At 39.1% G+C, this 17954-nt stretch overlaps 1 protein-coding gene across 6 annotated transcripts in view; it reads right to left on the minus strand.

Annotated features, from left to right (window-relative positions):
* Positions 1-17954, minus strand: part of ADAM22 (ADAM metallopeptidase domain 22) — a 193756-nt gene that overhangs the window by 66886 nt on the left and 108916 nt on the right. For all 6 annotated transcript variants that reach the window (XM_084621591.1, XM_084621590.1, XM_084621588.1 and 3 more), the window contains exons 5-7: positions 8436-8518; positions 2874-2937; positions 2067-2136 (exon numbers count right to left, since the gene is read on the minus strand). In XM_084621591.1, coding sequence (XP_084477717.1) covers positions 2067-2136; positions 2874-2937; positions 8436-8518 — 217 coding nt within the window. The remainder of the gene's footprint in view (positions 1-2066; positions 2137-2873; positions 2938-8435; positions 8519-17954) is intronic.

Genomic DNA, 17954 nt, shown 5'->3' on the forward strand with positions numbered 1-17954 from the left:
GAAGAATATAAAAAGCTATGTTGCTACTGATGAGGTATCATACCATTTGCTTTGGTTAATACTGATAGGAAGTCACCCCAGTCTGTTAATCCACCATCAATGTAAAAGACTTGTGGTACATCAAAGTACATTCATAATGCAGCACTGACAGGAAATCTTAAATTATGCACAGAGCCTACTAAGGATAAGAACAAATAATTCTTGAATCAAATTAGAAGTTTCTGAAGGCATGTAAGTCCACAAACAAGGTGGGGGGATAAAGAAGAAGAGAAATATTGGCAATATAAAGTACAGGGTAAAGCGCATTTTGTTATAACAACAGTCTTATAGGACAGGATTAGCAAAATAGTCCTGCTGCAGTAAATAAAAAAGTAAAAACCAAAAATACTACAAGCTAGCAATTGCAAATATATCATATCTGTTAAAGGAAACAGACAGAAAAGTTTAAGCACTGTAAAGCCACTACTCCCAGTTATGATACCATATATATCCCTGAAGATCCAGAGTGAAATCCTGGCCCCTTTCAAGTCAATGGGAGTTTTGCCATTGACTTCAGTGGGAACAGGATTTCATGTTAAGTTATTTATATCTCCACTCAGCATATGTATATCACACAATGGGAACTACACATACTCTTACAATAAAACTAAAGACGAAAGGCAAAGGAAACCTAAATAAACAGCTCATGGAAATAATGAAACATTAGTTTTTCATTAGTATAAAATCTGCTGCAGCTGCTAAAACTTTCATGACAAACCTGAAACTGAGGACAGGTTTAGTGATCACAGAGTGAGCCGTCAATGGGATCCACAAAGCCTATAACATGTTATTATGAAACTCGCTAGTTATAATTAACCTATTCATGTATGGGATCCTACCAAGCAGCTGCACAAGATTAGTGTCATTCAGTTTCTGCACTTTGTTAGTAGTCATATACTTAAGTTATTTTCATTAGTATTCCACAATTTGATTAAATGGCAACATTTCCCCATCTCAGCCAACACAGAGTTTTCTGAAACTGCCCCAGATGGAAAGTCTCAATTTTTGCAAAGAAAGTTTGACACACTTTGAAGGTCAAAGGGTTTTTGTGAAGGTGAAATGATAGATATCTGATTGCAGAAAAAATGTTTTTCATAGTCATAAAAAATTCAAAATTACATTTATTTTTTTCTCCAAAAGTCTGTGAAAACATAACGTTTCACCAGTGATAAAGTCCTTTGCCTACAAGACACACAATTCTAGTTCCAAAAGATTTCATCCTTTACTAACCCATTTCGAGAGAGAAGCTGCCGACTCAGTAGTCACACTACCTCTGTCTCTTTCAGAAGACATCCTCCAGAGTGCATCCCACACAACGTGAATTTCCTTATTAGGTCTCATATTCCATATTCAGTGCAACACAGCCCCAGTCCTCAGTGCTACCATATTATAAACTAGACATCTGTAATTGTCTTGAAGAAATCAGCAGTTTAGTACAGGTCTCATTCCTCCAGAATAAGCTATATATGTAGGAAACTACATTTCCAAACTGATAAACCCTTGACAAAATGGGGATATGCCACCCCAATGTAATTTAAGATGGAAAGACTGAAGCAGAAATGTTAAGAGTCAGAACTAGGATAAAACTTGAAAAATCCAGTTTCCTACTCCTACACTCAGACTAGTAGACCATTCCTATATCTCACAGTGGGGGAGGCCACTGATGTTCATCAGTCCTTGGTAACTAGGGGATTATTTTGATCAACCTTTAGGTTGCCATGACCTTTTATGTAAAGTACATATTGCATGTGTAATGGCATATAAAGCATTCAATTCTTCAAAGTTTATTAAAAAAAATCAACAATATAAAGGTTGAGGTGAGGTTTGAGTTAATTGTTAGGTTTCTTCTCCCCTACTCCTCCCCCATGTTTTTTTTATGTTTTTATGTTTTTTTACTTAAACAGAAAAAGACAGATTCAAGCAAACAAAGGAGTAAAACTCCAAAGAAGATTAGCAACCGAATATGATACACAAGTTTGGCAAAATAAGACACAAGTTAAAAGACGAGAGCATTAAAAACATCATACCATATGGCAGGTCATCCAAAGGAAATTCAAATAACCTGGATTTGTAAACAGAGTGGAAATGGAAATCCTCCTGAAATAGTAAACAGTGGCATGCATTAAGCCAAGATAAAATGAACCATCCCGTGAATATTAGGGAGAAAGAAACCCTTTTGCATTAGGTACCAAACCAATATGTTGGGGAAATAATGGAACACTGGAGGTTATCAAACCTCAAAGAACTTTATACACATTGTAGATTCTTCTCTTCCTCTCCCAATTATGATGTGATCATTAAGGCCCTGATTCAGCAAAGCACTTAAACCTGTATTTCACATTTAATATACAAGTAGGTCCTTTAAAGTGAACAGGCCTAATCACATGCTTAAAGTTAAGCACATGCTTAAATGTTTTGCTGGATTGGGGTCTAAATTTTCTAAAGTTAAATAATATGAAATGCAAATGTATATGTATATATATATATATATTGTTTTAACTGATTTTCAGTACTGGCAAATGACCAAGAGGTTGTTTTAAAGAAGCTACCAAGGGGTAGCTAAGACATGTATTATTGGAGGAAAACTTCTGTAAACCTCCTCCTGTTTTCCTGATACTGTATTTAGATACTGGGAACTCAAATACTAGATGCAATATACTGCCTTTGGTTTGCACCTTTAGAGCAATATATGAACTAGCTGCTGAGAGTGGGAGGACAAGGACTCCCACTGTGACCAGCCCCAACACTAGAGGTGCAAGGCTGAGCATAAGGCTTCTTTTGTTTTCTGCCTCCCTTGTGTATCTGAATACTGGATTAGCTGAAGTTCTACTTACGTGTGAAGTGTGGTTTTCTTCTGGTTCAATAAGATAAGTATGATTCCCATCATAGAACATCCCACTGTTAAAGACAGGAAAAGTGGTAACATTGAGTAGAGATTTACCAAACATTTATTAAAAGATTAAAACAATTTAAACAGGTAACCCGTGAAGGGGAGGCTATGAACTTGAAATATAACCATTAAAAACAAAATTAAAAGCAATTTCAGGTATTATCCCAGTTTCTAAGTCCTCGTGCCAATTTTTGTGATTTTACAACCAACTTATCCTTTTAAAAAAAATGTTTTTCCTCTTCCTTGTTGTAGTGATAAAGAGCTAGACAGAAAGAGCAGCAGAAACTGACTGACTGACCCAGTTCCCAAACCTAGTGTGAACCCCACTCCCTGGAACAGATTGTTCCTACTTCTGACAGATACTTAAGAGGTCTCTTTACATACTCTGGGAACATATGTATAGCTTGTCATGCCAAAATAAAGTATTAAACTGAGCTGACTCTTGGATTTTAAGCTTTTTGGTACCATAAGTCTGTCTGCGTGCCTGCTCCTACAAGACCCAGCATAATGGGAACACTTTGGAGGTAAACAAAACAAGGTAAACAAACTGAAAAAAAATCAAGAATAACAATTTTTTTCTCACACATCAATTTAAGTCCTTTATTAAATTGTTTTTGGAAAAGACACAAATAGGTTTTATATAAAACAACATCATCAGAAATATTCCATGGACTGCCAGAGCCAGTCTCCCATGCTATGTTGCCCTTTCATACAGTATGTATTCTAGCAGATGGAAAGCTTTCACTAGCTCTTGTGGTATTCCTCATTATACGTCCAGGGAACAGCTCTCACACAAGTAAAATCTTCCAAATGGAAGAGGAATTTTAAGGGCGCCAACTATATACATGCTTGTTGTACGTGCTGGAAAATCTGCTTCTGTAATTGCTCTCATGTGAACAATCACCAATTTTCCAAGCTAACAAAGGTGGCACATGGTTCAGTTCTAACCACAGGATAGGCTCAAGCTTTAAGGGATCCTAAGTGAATGTAGATAGCCTATGGTAATTAAATTACATGGTTGTGCATTACTGTTTATAAGTAAATACACAGCAGTGGTGAAATTCCCCACTGTGCACTCACACAAGGCCTATACACCACTTGAAATCCAATTTAAATCCTATTTTGAGTTTAAATGGGGTTTAAGCTTAAGCCTTGCACCAGATTTACGCACAACAGTGAATTTCACCCTAAAATAAAATGATCTGATATGGAAAATGTTAATTGGCAGTATACTAAAGAGGTACATTTCCTACCCCACTTCCCTTTTCGTCTTTATCTAAGTCAGCCTTTTCTTGCAATTTTTTCTTTATTACAGCAGCATGTGTGTGTTGTTGAGATTAAGTTGTGTCAGCATTTCCTTTCTAAAGTGCTTCTTTCAAGGTTTTTAAGACTAGCTATAAATATGAGCTGTAGGCTCAGACTTGATATATACTGCACAACCTCAACAAGGGAGCAAGATTTTTTATTTTTTTTTTTTTTGCAAAGTTTGAGGGGTGGGGGGAAAAGCAACCCACCACATTTCATTCTTTAAGTGACAGAAATCGATATTGGCTTTTGGCTTATGCGAGTCAAATATGACATTGATTTTTAAAACATTTTTATAATTAATTTTTGCATTTTTTTCACTAAAATCAGATCTGACCTTGACTATACCCAGGGAGCAGCTGTATTGAGTAAAATGATATCATTTTACTCTGTTGGGGTTTTTTGGGACCACAACTACATATTAAACTTTTAAACCATTACAGCTTTATATAAACCTATCTAATATTTTCCTAAATGTTGTGTATTTACAGCTCCACCGAAGTAATTATGGATATATATAATATAATATAGTTAATATATAACTCATATTAGCAGTGGTTATAAATACATATTTAATTCAAAGCTATTCCATCCCTTTGCAGATAACCTGTAAATATTTTGTGGAAATTAACTTGTTCTATGATGTTTAAAATAAAAATCCTAGAGCCTGATGAAGGCCCTCATTCTAAGAATAAAATGAGATTTGGGACTCATCCTGCAGATTTTAAGTATGCAAAACTTGCTTTGCTATCAATGGCAATTTTACATTAGTAAAGTCTGCAGGATTGATCAGTGTATCAGCATTTGAGGACTTAATTCACATTCTCAGAATAAAGGGCCTCCTATTTGATCATTTCACCCAGCAGCATGGACCTTTGATCAAGTCAGAATTTGATCAATCCACTCTTTAATAATGGTACATGGTAATAACATATTTACAGTCAAACTACAAACCTGATCTGACTTAAGTCAATGGATGTTTTGCAATAGACTTCAACTTAAGCAGTCCATATATTTGAATCATACACTAATAAAAAAGTTAGATCCAAAGTAGTCATAGAATACAGACCATTTTTGAAATCTGAATCTTTACTATGTCAAAACTATACCCAAACATATTGTAACAATAAACATCTTGTAAATCAATTTGATCTTAAAATATCAAGACTTTTAATTTCACCACCAGTGGGCAGCATATTCATGGTCCAACAAGAAAACATATCTATCTATGTTACAGGCCTTCAAACTCTTATTTTAAATTAAGCCTTACTATAGCATGTCTATAGCTATTCTGATAAGGCCCTTCATTTCCAAAAAATATTTCTATAATTCTCAAACTGACACCACTGTCCTATAAGCTCCTATGTAGGATGCACCCTGTACCCACATGCTAATTTCAATTGGGGCGAGGAAGGAGTCTTCCTGTGTGAAGGAGCTTGCAGGATCATGGCCTAAGAACATATTTGAATGTTTTTAATGCTATTACATTAGAAGAGATCATTACTCAATAATCTATCATCCATTATTAAGAATCAGTGTACTTTATGCTATACAATACACAAAGGAATACATGGTTCTCTTCCAAGGAGCCTGTATTGTAATAGAAAATGCATTAAAATACAGATTAATAAGAATATATAATTAAGCATATTCTTTGAAAGAGATTCAATACTGTATTCCTATACTCCAACATTCCCAACAGGTAATAGATATGTTTACATCACTTGACTGCAATGAAGAAAACAAAATGAAAATGGCAAGTTATTTTGCATTTATTTCTACATTCTTCTGTAAGGAACATGAACCCAAGAGCTAAATTTAAGAAGAAACGTGGACACTAGAAATCCTAATAATGAGTGTGGCTTTTTTCAAAATGTTATATTTTTGTTTGAATCTCTGCATTAACCCACTGTAGACTGTGGCTACTGGACATCCCAAATAAAAACTTGGCTAATTAGGAGTTAAGGCCACAGAAGTATATTGTCTCTTCAACGCAACTACCAAAAAGAAAGAATATTAAGAGTTATGAGGATTCCACCATTGAACCCACTACCTTATTAATTTACTGAACGAGAGATAGACATCCCTAAAAAGAATGCAGGCATTAATAGCTAAAAAAATCACAAGATAAAGTTAAATAAACAATTCTGGCATCAACCTTGGCACCTGATCTACACCCACCCACCAATAATATAGCTGTTATAGGCTGGGACCTGGAGGATGTATTAAGCAGAGGAAAAGGCTTGAATTAATACTTGCCTGGATATGGAGAACATGGAGCTTATTGCTCCTTTAGAGGCATCTTCTCCAGCTGTTACAACCCATAAAGTTCACCATAGAACCAGCCCTACAGACTTTATTAGATGGTAATAGCCCTCAGTTTCCTCTGCTCCAGAGAAATACTCCAGATACTGGTTGGAGTTAATGAAATTAAATGCCATCGTGAATCAGCAGTACTTATTCAGTATTTGAGGTCTACACATGAAAAGCACTATTTAAAAGATTATACAGATGATGATGATGATGCAGTGTTGCACCTGAGTTTAACATGACTTATTAAGGAAACACTGCATTCTCATACAGGGTCCTGGAACACTCCAACCTCTTATATTGTTTCAAACTGTCCCTATTGTGAAATAGGAATCTATTGATCTTTGTTGCTGATATACGTATATAGGTATTTGAAGATTCCTCCCTAAAAGGAAAAAAGAGATGTACCTAAGAGGGCTGAACAAAAAAGGAAAAGATAACAACTCTTCATCTCTCTAGTTGTGTAGCTGCTTTAGAAGATACCAACACTGATAATTAAGCACTGAGAGAATACAGTGAGAGGGTTTCATCCTGAAGAACGAAGCACCAAATAAAGGCCAGAAAGGAATTTTTTTAGTCTCTTTTTCCCTTTTTCCCTAAGCCCCTGAAAGTTAACAGGGGTCACAGACTATAATCCAAGACCTAATGGATCACAACTAATGGAAGTCATGCTGTTAAATCTCTGCAGAATGCACTAAAATGCTACTATTTTTAGATTCACCTTCAGCACAGAACCTGAAGTCAGATTTCTTGAGTTAGTCCTCACTCCTAAATCTTGATTACAAAGGAGATAAAAGCATTATGGTACAAATAATCAGACAGAAGACTGCAGTGATGCTAAAATAAAAACAAAACCCAACAAATTTAACTAAAAGAAACTAACAGAAAATATGGAAGTCTGATACAGAATTTACAGAACTATTGGAGAAGGAAAAGGATCGAATCAATGAAAGTCCCCATCAGATACGTGCCTGCCTTTCAGTGAAGCAGGAGTTAAAAAGAGAAGCACAAGGTAATTGTTGAGTGCTCCTATCTTTTTACCATTCATCACATGATCCTTCAAGCAATGTCTGACCTCAATATCAGGGGAGAGCCTGTAATTCCCAGTGAAGTCCCCTGAAGCTGCAGTTACTTAGTACCTCTGAAAATCAGGCCAGGAATCTTTTTGAACCGGTCCAAAACTATGATACAAACCCTCAGAGGGGCTATGTGGGATTTTTGTATAGCTGTTTGAGATCCTCAAATGGAAGGTGCTATTAAGTACAAAATATGGTTAAAATCATGCAAAGTTTTCAATTTGCCATCTAAGAGCCACTCCTTTCCTTCAGATTTACAAATATATTGCCATATATGTTAAGTACCAATCAGCAGGTAAATATCTAAGATCAGTGCCTCTGTGAAAGAAAAGAAAAATGACTTGAAAACCCACACTCACTGTCTCAGTTTTGTTTTGTAAATGGGGTCAGAATAGAAGAGAAATATGCCATCTACTCATTGTAGTAATCAGAAAAGAGCAAAGCATATTCTGACATAGTTAAAGAGTAACATTTAGAAAGGTTTTTTTTTTTCCCCTTTGGAAAGGAATATTTTGGGTTGCTTTCACCCTAGCTTATTTATTTGTAAGTTAGTTTTAACTTGAAAAAATGGTATTACACAATACCAGTGTATCTATGTGCTTAATAAAAACCAACTCGGGCACTCTGTAAACTACTTGTAAAAATCCAAGATTTCTTTATAGGTACAAATTCAACCCATAATTTGTGAGGGAGGGTAAAATGTTTAACATTTTGCTGCACTAAGAAAACAATTAGTAATTCCTTTACTCTAGAATTTGTACTTGTTTTAAGAAATTACATACAGGCCATTAAAAAAATAACCTGGGGAAACTTACTGAAGTCCATGGCATGTTGACAAGGCAACAAATGATTCTGGGTTTCCTCGGATTTGGCCCTGGTAATAGCAATGCTCTCCTCCCTGCAATTGAAAATAGAGACTGTGAATCCATCATGTCGCATAATATCATACGCATGTCCTGTCAAACATGGCTTGTGCTATAACTATGTTGCCACACCTACCGGCATGGTGCCCACAATTCGCAGTCATTCAGAGTCAAGAGAAAACTGCAGAGGACATTCTTATCAAATAGATCAAAGAGAATTAGTCATAAGTGTCCCCAGTGCTCTGAATTTAAAGGAAACATGGTATATAATCAAATGATAAAAGAGTGCAATGAAAATTAACACTTGTCTTTTTTTTTCCTGTAAGCAGGGCATATACCACACCTGCCAAATCCTGCAGTCTTTTACTTGACAAAACTGCCACCAAAGTCAGGGAAAGTTTTGCCTGAGTCAGGTCTTCACCTTATGTCTGTCTAGCCATATGTATCTGCAAAGCACCCATCACTGTACAATCTAGACACTGTATACAAAATATGAATAACCTCATTTCTATCTGAAAAAGTCTTCTACATCTTAGATCATTAATCCCATTGGAATCAAACTTAATTGCTGATTCCTAGGAGAAACTCACCCAGGTCATTATGCTGTTTTGTTGTTGGTCGACGGCCAACTTAAAGAGAGGGGCCTTAAAAGCAATAACACTAGAGCTCATCCTAATTTCTGGTAGCAAACATGTCCTCCCCCGTACCCCCAGTAAGAACAACCTACCCCACCCCTACGTATCCAGGAGTGCAAATATTTAAGTGTATTTACTGAGATGGAAAGCATGATTATTTGTCTTCATGAGCTGGCAATCACCTGGGTGATAGTGATGCAGAGCCATAAGCCAAAGTTGCTGTTCATACTTACCATGTGAAATTAAATGCTCTCAGATTCTACCCTTCAAAAGTATATTTATAACAGCTGTTTCACCAACACTAAATTAACTGAAGTTTAAAAAATAAAACAAGAGTATGTTAGTAGCTTTTGGAATGTGACAAGAAAATCCCCTTTTGTTTTCTATAGGATCAGACTAAGAATTTCAAAAGGGACTAGTGATTTTTGGTGCCCAACTTGAGATACTGTAAAGGGGTCTGATTTTCAGAGGGTGTATACACTGCACTTTCTGGAAATCAGGTCCCTGGAGTTTGGGCACCAAAAATCACTAGTCCCTTTTGAAATTCTTCTCCATCATGTTTTGTTGGCTGATACAGGGACTTTGATGCCATTGTGTAAAGCTAGAAATGTACAGTACCATGAATCTGAAGGTAGTGCTCAGATACTATGATGATGGCTGCCACAGAAAAAAAACCCTAATATATGATTAGAGAGATTGAAGGCCTACTAATATCTGGCTTGTTTGTTGCTTCATTTTACAAAGACTATCCTTCTGGCAAATTTTCAATTAGAATCATAGAACCACAGAGTTAGAAGGGACCACAAGGGTTATCTAGTCTACCCCCTTCCAAGATGCAGGATTTGTTGCGTCTAAACCACCCAAGACACATGGCTATACAGTTTCCTTTTGAAAACCTCTAGTGAAGGAGCTTCCATGACTGCCGTAGACAGTCTGTTCCATTGTCCTACCATTTTTACAGTTAGGAATTTTTTCCTGACAAGTAATCTAAATCTGCTATGCTGTAGTTTGAACCATTGCCTCTGGCCCTGCCCTCTGTAGCAAGAGAGAACAACTTTTCTCCACCTTTTTTATGGCAGCCTTTCGAGTATTTGAAGACCACTATCATGTCCCCCCTTAATCTCCTCTTTTCCAAACTAAACATACCCAGTTCCTTCAGCCTTTGCTTATATGGTTTGCATTCCATCCCTTTGATCATCTTTGTTGCTCACCTCTGGATCCTTTCCAGTTCCTCTTCATCCTTGCTATACACTGGTGACCAAAACTGGACACAGTACTCCAGTTGAGGCCTAACCAGCGCCTAGTAGAGCAGTACTATCACCTCCCGTGACTTGCATGCTGTGCCTCTGTTAATGCAACCTAAAACTGCGTTTGCTTTTTTTGCAACAGCATCACACTGTTGATTCATGCTGAGGTTGTGATCCACCACAACTCCCGGATCCTTCTCAGAAGTGCTGCTGCCAAGGCAGTTATCCCACATTCTATATTTGGGCATTTGGTTTTTCTTCCCTAAGTAGCACCTTAAATTTGTCTTTGTTGAATTTAATTTTGTTGTCTATAGCCCAGTTCTCCAATTTATTAAGATCCCTCTGAATTTTAGCTCTATCCTCCAAAGTGTAGGCAAACCTCCCTAGCTTTGTGTCACCTGCAAATTTGATCAGTATGCTCTCTGTTCCTACATCCAGGTCATTAACAACAAATAATAATACAATATACTTATATATATTTATAATAATAATTAACATGCTTTTAAGTTGCTTCACAATTTTATCTCCTGTTTATCTGCTCTTGTATTTTATTGTGTCACTTTTCACTCTCTCCACTCCACTAACAGAGGCAGCCTTCACAGCCTGTCAACGCCTCTCACACCTCTGTGTTTTCCTCCAGGCTCCCCGTTCATATGTTACCTGAATTAATCTGTAAAGCCACTAGCCTGTCCCCAACAAATCCCTCCCCAGAATTCATGTCTACCAAGATGTCTACAGGAAACTGCCAACTGATTATATCTAGATACATGGTCAGGAGGGACTGCTGATATCTATCATATTTATATCTTACAGTTTATTATAAGAATACAATTTATCTGACTCAGAACCATCTAGCTTTGCACATCTGGCCTACGTAAACATATGCTCTTCTTATTGTTTGCCTCATTCTGCCTTACTCCTTCCAACAATTTATTACAGCCATTCACTTGTTGCATCTTTTCTTTATTAGGTGCAGTAAGCTCTTAGGGGCAGGAATCATCTTTTCCTTTGTCTGTTACAGTGCTTAGTACAATGGGGCCCCAGGCATCATCCTGGTTTGGGCTTCTAGGCACTAACATAATACATGTAATAAAAATTACCCTGATGAGTTCATGTCAAAAGAAATGATAAACTAGATGGATTTTCTAAAGACCGTACCCTATAGCATTTAAAAGATTTTTTACCATATCATTTTTGTAGCAAAGTATTACAGGAACATGTGCATGGGTGTGAGAATAATATTGGAAAGATGATTGATGGAGTCAAATGGATTCTAACTACTTCTGAAAAGAATTTTGGTAATTAGTCAAGACTCTGAAACTAGTCAAGATGAGCTTATCCTCATACAATGTAGTGTAATGTGTATCTGCACTAGTGCCTGAGGCTCATTTATTCTACAAAATGAAATCTGTATAACCAAGAAGAACATTTTTCATGCAAAAACTCTGAGCCAGCATGAATCATGTGGCTCAAAAAGGGGGTTTGATCTCCTTAATGAGAATCAAATAAATGTCCTATGATAGCACTCCCAGCTTTTTCATAGCTTTTTGGTTAAATTATCCCATAACATATCTGTGGAAGAAATAATTTTTCTATCTATCAATCTGGAAAAGACAGAAATAAACAAACTTAAAGGTGTTGTCTGGAGATAACATACCTTGGAGATTCTACTCTATTTAATTATATCAGATCAGTTAATTTTGCAATTTACCCATGATCACACAAATTCTGGCAGAGCCAAGAATAAAACCCAGATATCTTCACTCCTGTGCCCATATTTTTTACAGCTATGGAACATTCTGGCTTACACGTTGTAACAATGCTGGTTCTGGTGGGACCCAACTGAGAATGCCAATTCAGGACAAACTGCTTAAAGCAGGGCAGTTACAGCCCAAGGCTGGGGTTTCTATGCACACCAAGGCAAACCAAACCAGCCAGACAGAGAAGACTTTGGTTTTACCGCACTGGCTAACCACAAGTCACACAAGCAATTCCCTTAGACACTCCAGTTTCCCAGTATCACCACCAGTGCCACTCATTATGGGGACAAATGGTTATGAAAACCAATCCCCCCCTAAAAGAAAAAAAGGTTCTCTCGATCCCAAAGGACCAAGCCCCAGACCCAGGTCAATCTACAAATCAGATCTTACCCACAAATCACGCTGTTGCCAATCCTTTAGAATCTAAAATCTAAAGGTTTATTCATACAAGGAAAAAGATATAGATAAGCACCTGAATGGTTAAATGGAATCAATTACCTACAGTAATGGCAAAGTTCTTGGTTCAGGCTTTCAGCAGTGATAGAATAAACTGCAGGTTCAAATCAAGTCTCTGGAGTACATCCACAGCTGGGATGGGTGTTTCAGTCCTTGGTCCCTGCATACCTTGCTGCATACCTTGGTTCAAAGCTTCAGTGTAGCAAAGTTCCTCCGGAGGTAAGAAGCAGGATTGAAGACAAGATGGAGGAACTGCAGCAGCTTTTAATATTCTCTTGCATGTGGTCTTTCTTTCTCTGTTCCAAAGACAAGCTGTCCATCACATGGCATGGAAAAACCTCAGAGTTCTGTCCATAGGCATGTCCCTGCATAACTTGCTGAGTCGCAAGGCATGTCTGCCTTCTCTCAATGGGTCACTTGTATAGCTGATAGTCCCTTAATGGGCCGTCAAGCAGGCTAGGCAGAGCTGACACCAACTTGTCTGGCGTGTTCCCCAAAAGCATAGCACAAGTTTGAATTACAGACAGTATAGAGCCAATATTCATAACTTTAACTACAAAATGATACACACATATAGACAGCATAATCATAACCAGCAAACCAAAACCTTGTCTTAGACACCTCATTTGACCCCCTTTATACAAGATTTGGTGCCACTACAGGACCCTGGTTGCAACAATGATCTATATGGTCCCAGATTATGTCAATAACGTCACACGTGTTGACATGTGGGTGCGACTTTACTGTGGGCTCACTTCTTCCGCTCTGAGACAATCTAGCAGGTCAAAAGAAATCTAGGCAGATCTACATGTGTATCTGGAAATATTTGTTGTCAGTGTGTGTCCCTGGTGCACTAAAAAAAAAAAAATCTGTGTTTGTGAACCACATATCTTGCCTTAAGGACTCTCTTAAACCAGGGCCTCAGAGCCTGTCACTCTCACCTAATCAGACTGACAGACAGAAAAGAAGAGATGATGACAAAATGGAACCCTGCAGCACTCTGCACCTGAATGCCCACAGGGAGCAAATGCTTGCTGAGGAAATTCTTGAAGTCCCAGAGCCATCTGATCATTAGCCTTTTTCAAAAAGGAAAAATTAACAGCCTTGGCAATTAGAGTTCAGTACGCAGTGGCAAGAGATTACTTTTCTTAATCAAAGGTACACCTGCTCCCTGTTTAAAGGCAGCAACAATACCACCCTGCTGTCTCAAAGGAAACATTAATAACCCCCATCAATAAAACAAATTCTCCACTGCTCTTCATCAACCAGGTTAGAGAAGGGTCTAGTTCATTGCTCTCCCGATGTATCAAGAACATCAGCTAGTAAATCAGAGTGGAATTTAGCAGCATTTCTCGCCTGCTGCTAGAATATTATGACATTAGTCAGGTCAGTCCGGAGTGAGTAGATCTTATTAGAAAATTAGGCTGAAAATTCTTCACAGTGAGAAAATTCTTCCCAATTCTGTTACAGTGCCTGTTATACCCTGCCTCCCCACCTGAACATTTCTGCTGGAAGAGTCTTGTCTAATGCGATGGTGAAGAAAAAGTACAATTTTTTTTTGCTTTTTTCACGTGAATATAACCACTTCCCAGGCTGTAATCAATGTAGTTCTGAACAAGCTCTCTGCTAGTGGCACTCTGTTCTTCTCCTTTGCTGCTTCAGTCAGATGCAGGTCCTCTGTGCTGACCCACCATGGCGACCTGTCAGGACAATGCAGCAGGAGTGGCTTTGGCAGTCAATTGTTCCTGGTAACTAAAAGCTGCCATAATATTCTGCAAAAGCCATCAGAATGATGCAATGGCAGGACCCATTCAGACAGGTCAACCACCTGGACAGGAGTGAAGCTGTGCCCAAACATCGGCCTTCACGCATAATCTGCTGTTACCGTTGGTTAGGTACTGCTCACAGAATTCCGAACTACTGCCAGCTGAGCCCCTGGCATGCCACCTTGCTACAGCCATCTTCTGGCCAACCTCTTAGCTTCATGCTAGTCACAGTATGCTGATTTTTAGAGAGAGAATGCGGGTGAGGTAATCTCTTTTATTGGACCTAGAGAGACAAGCGTTCAAGCTACACAGAGCTCTTCATCAGGCCTCTGTTTTCTGGCAGTCATAGCTCTGAGGCCTACCAACAACTAGAGTGGCAGTGGCTGCTGGAAAACAAGTAGGCCGTAGTACTAGCAGTGAAAGTAAACTGGAAAAAAAACATCTATCCCCAACCCTTTTAAAAATAAATATCAAAAGGAACATGAGAAGCACATTAACCAATATTCACAAAGAATGAAAAAAATAAGAAGTAAAAAGTAAGAACTGGACACCCAAACTGTACTCAAGAGGAAAATCCTTAGTAATCAACTTAGATTCCTCTCCACGTCTTCAATGGAGACAGTAAAAAGAACAGGAGGACTTGTGGCACCTTAGAAACTAACAAATTTATTTGAGCATAAGCTTTCGAGAGCTACCGCTATTTACAATGGTTCTTTGCTATTTTTAGCTCCTCAGAGATACTAGGAAGCTAAGGACTTCCAGTCATCTGTTTGCAACAGCTCTCGTTTCCAGAATGCTCCAGTAAGCCGTTCCAAAAAAAATTCCCTTCAACCAGGAGAGGTATAGCCATTAATACACAGCATTACTGGGCCCAAAAATGCATGACCTCCCTCTCATTAGCTTCTGTGTACTAATATTTTAACACTCAGTAGTCCAAAGGAGAGGAGAGGGTCCTCTACTTCTGTTCCTAGTGGTAGAGTGCCCCTTTCTTTACAGAGGAGAGCTCCTAAAGCACCAGCTAACAATGGCTCTATTATCTGTGACCAGCTAGCTAATGACTAGCCTTTTTAAAGTGCCAGCCATTGCAGGTTCATTGGGTTTACAATTCCTGCCCTCCTGTAAGTAGCTAGTTTTACTTACAAATTCTTGAGGCTTCCACAAAGTTTAATCTAACACCAGCTGCTAGATAATGTGCCTTTCAGATATCTTCACAGTTCCCAATTGTTTAAATTTTTACAAAGGGAAATCAATATTGGCCATGAACAAGGGTTCAGATTAGAATCTCATAAAACTGAAAAACAGTTTCAGGAAATTTTATTTTTTCTTAAAATAGGTTATGGACTTTGCAAACGAGGCTCCTGGAAGCTAAGCATTTATCATAGGTATTAACATAATTTGAAGTCAAAGTGCAGTAGTGAGTGACTCTAGGACAGAGTTTTAGAACCATTAAAGATACAGCCTCATTATCACCACTGAAGCTCTCCCTGTAAAAGCATTTCAAGGCTGTTGGCAGCATTCTTTTAAAAGATAAGTATATTCTTTTAAAAGTACATAAAAACACACAGTTGCACCAATTGCCATATTGTATGTGGTTTATGACTGATGCTTTCAACACTAGGCATCTGCTATTGGACTAGATCTTTGAGTTCAGATGAGGTCTTGTGTTTACTGGCCAAAAGCTACAGATACCATTCTCTGTGCATTCAGCTTTAGGGCATGTCCAGCTACCTTGTTAGTCAGCACACTGCCATCTGGGCAGGGAACTGCACTAGCATCTGGCAGCCTCTTGACTCACTGTCATTCAATGTTAGAGAAAATGATTTTAAGTAACACCTGCCTAAAGCAGATGAGAACAGGGCTATTTACAGCTTCCTTCCTACTGTGGCTAGCGCCACAGACATAGAATATCAGGGTTAGAAGGGACCTCAGGAGGTCATCTAGTTCAACCCCCTGCTCAAAGCAGGACCAATCCCCAATTTTTGGCCCAGATTCCTAAATGGTCCCCTCAAGAATTGAACTTCCAACCCTGTATTTAGCAGGCCAATGCTCAAACCACTGAGCTATCCCTCCCCTAACTTCATAGAGTTCCTGCACTTGGATTATCACAAGGACCATCACACTGTGCCAGGTTCCTGTGTCTCTGAATGTAGGACGAAAGGAATGAGCGGTTCAAGGCACAACGTGAGAGCATCTTTGTGCTTCCCTCCAGGACTCTTGTGCCCCAGCACAACAGCCAGGCACAACCCAACCCTAAGGGCATGCCTATGCTGCATGCTTCTTTCCACAGCATATAGGGTACATGCACGGACAGTGTCCCTAGCACGGGTATAAATAACAGTGTAAATGGTGAGGCAAGGCTTAAGCGAGTAAAGACACACCTGAAGGGTGTGGGTATGTACTCAACCACGTACCCAACATGGCTCTCTACTCACCCAAGCTGTGTCTCCTCACCTACAATGCTATTTTTCATAGTGCAGGGTCCCACTGCCTCCCAGGGGCTGGAGCCTTCTCCCCCTTCAGGGAGAGACTCTGGGGAAAGGTTCTGGAAGTGGGGAGGCCTCAGTGCAGTGAAAGGGAGCTGCTGAACCTTTCCCTGCTGCCTCCACATCGTGCCAGAGCCTTTCACTGTCATGTGTAGCTACACCGCAGCATGGACGCAGCTTGCTTTTCACTGAGGCATGTAGCTACATGTGCCCTTCCAGTGGTGTGTAATGTAGATGTAGCCTAGACTTTCAGCAATTACTTTTTTGATCTTTCCATCCAGGAATCTACGTAACATGCAACCCCACTCAGAAGACAACCCCCGCAGGCATGCACATATGCAGACATTTACCAATCAGAAGAGGGGAAAGCCCTGTGTACAATGGAGGAGGAAGGGATTAAAAACACAAGCAGAATTTACTTACTGACTCTTCATTATTTCTGAGCGATGGAAAGTCCCTTCTTGCTCCTTCCACATGAATATCCAACCGCTTATAACTGCATCTAGAATAGTAGTTCTCAAACTGTGGGTCAGGACCTCAAAGTGGGTCGTGACCACATTTTAATGTGGTCATCAGGGCCAGCTTAGACTTGCTGGTGCCGAGGTTACAAGCCCCCTGCCTGGGGCTGAAGCCCTTGGGCTTTGCCCCTGCCTCCCCCCTGACCCGGGGCAGCGGGGCTTAGGCAGACTCAGGCTTTGGTCCCCACTCCTGGGGTCATGTAGTAATTTTTGTTGTCAAAACGGGGTCACGGTGCAATGAAGTTTGAGAACCCCAATCTAGAAATTTTAAGTCCCCACATGAAATAATGATGTGCTGGTTTAGTGGCTCCAGGAAACCGAGATAACAAAACATGGGATGTGTTGAGCCATTTTACGACTATGGATGACACATTGTCATAAATATAAAGGGAAGGGTAAACCCCTTTGAAATCCCTCCTGGCCAGAAGAAAACTCCTCTCACCTGTAAAGGGTTAAGAAGCTAAAGGTAACCTCGCTGGCACCTGACCAAAATGACCAATGAGGAGACAAGATACTTTCAAAAGCTGGGAGGAGGGAGAGAAACAAAGGCTCTGTGTGTCTGTCTATATGCTGCTTTTGTCGGGGATAGACCAGGAATGGAGTCTT

This window comes from Lepidochelys olivacea (assembly GCF_965140295.1).
Source record: "Lepidochelys olivacea isolate rLepOli2 genome assembly, chromosome: 2".
In the NCBI taxonomy this organism is placed as follows: domain Eukaryota; kingdom Metazoa; phylum Chordata; order Testudines; family Cheloniidae; genus Lepidochelys; species Lepidochelys olivacea.